Source organism: Triticum aestivum, chromosome 1B, assembly GCF_018294505.1.
Source record: "Triticum aestivum cultivar Chinese Spring chromosome 1B, IWGSC CS RefSeq v2.1, whole genome shotgun sequence".
Classification (NCBI taxonomy): domain Eukaryota; kingdom Viridiplantae; phylum Streptophyta; class Magnoliopsida; order Poales; family Poaceae; genus Triticum; species Triticum aestivum.
The window spans coordinates 471,946,677-471,952,458 of NC_057795.1; the positions used below are offsets into that span (position 1 = coordinate 471,946,677).

Consider the following 5,782-nt stretch of genomic DNA (forward strand, 5'->3'; position numbering starts at 1 on the left):
TGAACCACTTGAATTATAATTGCAAGAAATCAGGCAAAAGCCGCCCACGCAAAAAAAGTAAACAGGTTACCTTTTTGTGCATAGGTCGTAATAGGTCATATTCCTTGACCAAAATTTACGCGGCAACGCGACCTACATGTATGGTTGGCTACTTTGTTCATCTCGTTGCATCCCTTCAGTTCCCATGTTAAAAGACAGTACCACCTTTAAGACATAGTTTTACTTTCATCATCTTCAATATATTTTTCCCGATGAAGAATGTGCAGTTCCTGCTGGTTTGGTGTAGGAACCACAATGTCGATTAACCTGACAACAATAGACTTATTGTCCATTTTCTTTAAATAACATTCCCAAATTTTACCTAGAAAAAAAAACATTTGAATTCTTACTTCTACTAACATGATTCAAATTCATGCTTGTTTTCAATCAAACATTATTTTAAGTTAAATAAACTCCACCCTTTATCGAAAAAAAAGAATGTTATATTAGCATCTGTGTTGCACTGTGTTTCCTCAAAAAAAAAAGTGGAGCTGCCAAGAAATCGGTTGTTATTGTAGAAATCCCGATTGTTAATGGCATGTGATGGACCAGAGCGACATCCACCTCAGGTGAATATTTATGTTCTGACTCTTCCTGCTCTTATAATTGGGAAACACCGAAACAATGTAAGCATGCTTAGAATAAGACAGTTGTTCGGACAAGGAATTTTGCAACTTTTATTGAGGTGCGCACTAAAAACTGCATTTTAGTGAACGGTGATCTAACGAGCATCAGCTGTGCTACATATATGTTCATGTGGAACAGTGAACCATGTGATGGCATTCCATTTTTTGTAGTATTAGCTGTTGATCAGATGTTGTCAATTCGTTCTGTAGGCTGGTTCAATCTAGGTTCCTATTTGCATGCTTTCTTATGTAGCATGAGCTGATGAACGATGCTCCACTTCTGCGTGCATCGATCGATGCAGAGGCTAGGGGTTGTGTCTGTGTTTCAAGAATACAGTTCACCTTGATTTCCCATTCGTGGGACAGTATGAAGGTTCACATATACCACTGACGATGGACAGCAATGACCGTGGTTCAGCAGAATATTGTCGAAAGAGGCATTGTTTTCAGTCCCGAGTCGATGATGCCAGAGTTTCCTGATTCTAAATTTCTAACACCAAAAGAGGATATATGTACTACAAACCTTGCAAATGACTCATGTTCCTCTTATCTGTTCTTTGTACAACATGGTGCCAATTTACATTTGTTTGCTGGAACCTGTTCTTACATACCTTTGTTGATTATTTATTTATTTATGCCTTACAGCAGCTTACTACTACATATTTCTCACAAGAAGTTCGTTACAGTTTCTTTGGACTCTTACAAGATCCAAGCCTACACAAATCCCTATTACCACCCCTAAATAACTTGGTCCTCTTCACACTTTGTTCACATGTCATACACCACAGCTGCGTAGTCCTGGAGAACCGAGCTGGTTTCAGGGGTGAAATCCCAGCAATTCACTGGGGACTTGCCCTGATCATAGCTCCACCAGTCCACACCCCCTTGCTGTGTGACGACGCTGTCGGTGGTCGTCGTGGTCGCACTGTAGAGAAGCTCCTGAAGCTCGGCTTCGATGGTGACGATGTTTGAGTTGCCCGCGCTCGACGGGGAGGCCAGGCCGTCTGCGGCGGCTGTCGTCTCCATCTGCTGCTGTCCGCCGAGGTGCTGACCATTCAGAGAGCTGGACTGTCCCTGCTCAGCAGCTACTGTTACATCGAAGCTGCTGCTGCGGCTGCTGTTGCTGTTGCTGTTGTTACTGTGAGTGGCGGCCACCTGATGATGGCTGCTAGGCTGCCACAGGTGCAAGGAGTTGTTGTGGTTGCCGATGCTGCTCAGGGGGTTCTGCATTTCCTGCAGCTGCATGCAGAGCTGGATCCTCTCCATGGCCGACGCGCTCAGCGGCTGCTGCTCGCCGTCGTTGTTGGCGCCGTCCAGCTCTCCCTGGCGGTGCTGCTGCGTGCCGGCGCCGCGGTCCTTGCGGCGGCCGCCGAGGAGCCGCTTCTTGAGCTTGGTGTTCCAGTAGTTCTTGACGTCGTTGTCGGTCCTTCCTGGCAGCTGTGCGGCGATGATTGACCACCTGGTTGGTTAATCATGGCGCACCGGATTAGCACAAACATTTGTGTTGTGGTTTGTGGAGACTACATCAGTGGGTTAGTTTGCTGTTTGTATGTGTACCTGCTCCCGATGCTAATGTAGAGCTTGCAGATGGTGCTGTCCTCCTCTGGGGTGAAGTCCCCGTGTTTTATGTTGGGCCTCAGGTAGTTGAGCCACCTCAGCCTGCAGCTCTTGCCGCATCTTTTCAGCCCTGTTAAGTTCCCACGCAGATATATAAACTTAGTTAGTTAACTACAAACGATTGATAATTCAGAAATGCCTGAAAACATGGATGATGACCACATGGGAAGATAATTACCAATCTTGTGTGGCAGTGCAATCCAGTTGTTGCCGGTGCCACGCTCCTCAATGTAGGCCTTGAGCATCGCATCCTCCTCCGGTGACCATGGCCCCCTCTTCACCGTCGCCTTGTCGCAGCACGGCGCCCTCCCCATTGAAGTTGTGTGTGTGTGTGTGTGTGTGTGTAGTGCTGTGTTGCCTTGCGTTGTGAGTCGATTGGGTTGAGTTGGTTTGGGTGATGTGAGATGCGCGGGAGGAGGGATTTATAGGAGCAGATGACAGGGACTCATAGAATATACGGATATGGTTTGACTTGGTGATATGCGTTGCTGATGACATGACACCTGCCGGCTCTTCTCGTGTACTACTTTGGAAGCCCTTTTGTTGTTACCTTGGCCGGCCACCTATGCTGCTCATGCAGAAAGTGTGTGCTAGCTATGATTTCTGTTAATCGCTAAGAGGTACTGGAATCAAGGCATTGAGTAACTGAGCAGAGGAGGCTAGTTTGCCACCACTTGTATGTTGAAAACCAGCTCCTGTGAACGTAATTAGATTTACTAGTAGGATGTAGGGTCTAGAGAGTGACCACTTTACCGCATCAACGAAACACGCCCAGGGATAAGAATGTAATGCAATCTCCTTATTTCCTGCTTGTCTTCAAGCAACCTTAAGAATCCCTTGGCAAGGGGATATGCATGACTACGAATCAATCCATTTTGGATCAATCCGTGATGCAACCCTCGGCTAATGAAAGGTACTCCCTCCGTTTCAAAAATATAAGGTGTATTAATTTTCAATGATAATAACATATAAATTTGTACATCAATCGGCATGCCGAGGGTTTTCCTCCTTGTCGGAAAAGTGCAAGTGTTAGCTTATGTCGTAAAATCTCATCTTAGACGATCTTTACTAATGCCAGTAAATTTACTGTTGTAACATGTAGAAAATATGCGCTCAAACCTACCAATATGTAAAGAGGCGAGCTCATGGCAGTCCCAAATGGAGCCTAGTTCTCACTCTCTTTCTCAATTTGGTCCATGTTATAGACAAGCCAAAAATCCAAACATTTATATCAGCTAAGATTTTCAAAATATTGTGACCTCATAAAATTAGTGTGTTATCTTTGAACAAAACACTCTTGCTCCTACATGAAACTACAAATCAAGTGCCACTCAATTATTACCATGGGAGAGAGAAGTGTCTAGCGTCACCAATAATGTACTCCATCTGTTCCGATTTACTCGTCGTGGTTTTAGTTCAACCTACCAAGTACTATCATAGAGTGTGGGAGTACTTGGGAAGGACAAGTGTGCTCTACAATCCCTATGCCGCGTAAAGAGATAACAAGCCTGTGACTGTAGACCAGTCCAAGTCCTCCATGCAGTTATTTCTGTACCACCCTCGTCTCAAGTCAAGAACCCTAACTTGGGCTGGCTGGACCATGGTGGAAAGCAGGTACATAGTACTAGGCTGACCTGCCAAAAGTCCATGGGCAGTTGTAACTGACAATGCAGCCGCATCCTTGTGGATGGTGTCATCCATTTTGACCCAGCCTCAAGAACAATACAGAAGAAATTGCCCCTTTCTGTCATGTCAATTCTTACGTGTGCAAGCAATCATGCTGTACTTCAAACTCCTTCTCTTTTGCACACCTATGTGAGATCATGGAAGGCAGTGTTAGAATATTGTGCGTGGAGCATGCAACTTTGTGCTTATGTTAGTAGATCATTGACCTTGTGTGGTTTATGTTCCTCCCTTTTCGCCGGACAAAACAAATGGCCATTGCATTGCATCTTTGGGGTGGGTGGTCTTAGAGTGGGTTCTTGTTGTGTTCTGATCCAGATACAAGTGAAAGTTATCAAACCTCCAATCCGCCACCAGCCAGCAAACAAAGTGAACAACAAGTAACTGCTCTACTAGCTGCACTTGCCAGAGGCCCAGAGCTGAACCACACTGTCCGTAGTACTGTCACTTGGAAGCATGTACACTTGTTCTGCATACCATCCTGTCTGAATCCTCTATCTGGTCAGAGAGAAGCAGGTCCGGGCATTAAGCGGGGGAGAGGTACGCTTTTGACCAAGTGTACGAAGTTGTTGCAGCTTCAGTGACCATAGCAGTATAAAGTACCACGTACTGGTCTGTATCTTGCCAGCACAACAGCAACGAACAATGGTGGAAGAAAAATATCGCATGGCCAACTTGTTGAGTATGGGGGGATTCCGGATGGAACTTAAGTTAGTAGGAAAAGATGCAGCATCACAACTCTGCCATTAGTCTCCAAGCAGAAGCAGCCCACTTCGTCTGACGACCATGGAGTAGACTCACCTAAACAACCTGCAAAAACAAGGGCATCTAAGGCCTCCACAAGATACTCTTGATTAACTAATCTGATTAACTAAGGCTATGCATGCTGCCCCTCTTGTTTAATAATCTTTCTTCGGGGATAAGGTTGAGTTGACCACATTATTCGTGGTGGTAAGATAAGCTTGAGTGGTGCTGTTGGCTGATCAAGTTAACTAACATGAAGAGCTTTAGTGCAAATGAGCAATGGACTATTTTCTTGTCCTAGGAAAAACATTGTGTATGCATGCCTTTTGACTAGTGTGTCCTTGATCATTCTTTCTTTAGTTAAGGATTATTGGCCATGTACTTGCATCTACGCGTGAATAGACCATGACATGCTCCTGGATTTCTTCTGTCGGGGTTTCTTGACTAAATTATGTGCTGTTGGAGGCATTATCGAAGAAAAGTGCTGTTGGAGGGAAAAGTAGTACTGTGCCAACTTCAGTTTTGCTGCGGGCACAACGTTTGTTGCAAATGAACTGCCATCAATTTACATATAGCACGCTTTCATATGTCACCCATTTTTTCCATAGAAATTCTATTCTGTTCCTTAATTAACCTACATGAGAAGTAGCATTAACAGCGAACTTTGTTGCTTCTGAAGCACCAAACGTGGATTTTCTACTCCTATGAACAGTAAATTCGAAAAAAAATACAAAACAAAATCAAACAAATCTGAAATTTCAGGACAAGAAACATGAGCATACACTTGATGCTTTTGCAAAGTTTCAACCACAAAAAGTATTCTAGGAACCCTCACCAAAAAATCTGTGCTCAAAGTTTTGTGCACTTTTGAGCTGTGATTTTTTTTGTGAGGGCTCCTCGAATTTTATTTGTGGCTGAAACTTTGCAAAAGCATCAAATGTTTGATGTCCAAAATTTTTAGATTTTTATTGTTTCAACCTTTTTTTGAATTTACTGTTCACCTGGGTGCACCTACATTCGGGAGCAACCACACCCCGCAACTATCCCCAAGGGGAAATGTGCATGCATGTTCC

The 5,782-nt window shown here is 44.3% G+C and overlaps 1 protein-coding gene across 1 annotated transcript; it reads right to left on the minus strand.

Annotated features, from left to right (window-relative positions):
• Nucleotides 1-1,176: 1,176 nt before the first annotated feature.
• LOC123092834 (transcription factor MYB36) lies at nucleotides 1,177-2,718 on the minus strand. Its single transcript, XM_044514687.1, has 3 exons — nucleotides 2,461-2,718; nucleotides 2,223-2,352; nucleotides 1,177-2,124 (listed from the first exon to the last, which is right to left on the minus strand). Exons 1-3 carry the CDS (start codon nucleotides 2,594-2,596, stop codon nucleotides 1,434-1,436), a joined length of 957 nt encoding a protein of 318 aa, XP_044370622.1. The 5' UTR covers nucleotides 2,597-2,718; the 3' UTR covers nucleotides 1,177-1,433.
• Between the last annotated feature and the right edge of the window lie 3,064 nt (nucleotides 2,719-5,782).

Coding starts and splice junctions, on each gene's coding strand:
- LOC123092834 (XM_044514687.1), bottom strand. CDS start 2,596: ATGGGGAGGGCGCCGTGCTGCGACAAGGCGACGGTGAAGAGGGGGCCA. Junction 2,353..2,460: donor TGCACTGCCACACAAGATTG/GTAATTATCTTC, acceptor GGAACTTAACAG/GGCTGAAAAGATGCGGCAAG. Junction 2,125..2,222: donor TACATTAGCATCGGGAGCAG/GTACACATACAA, acceptor TTAACCAACCAG/GTGGTCAATCATCGCCGCAC.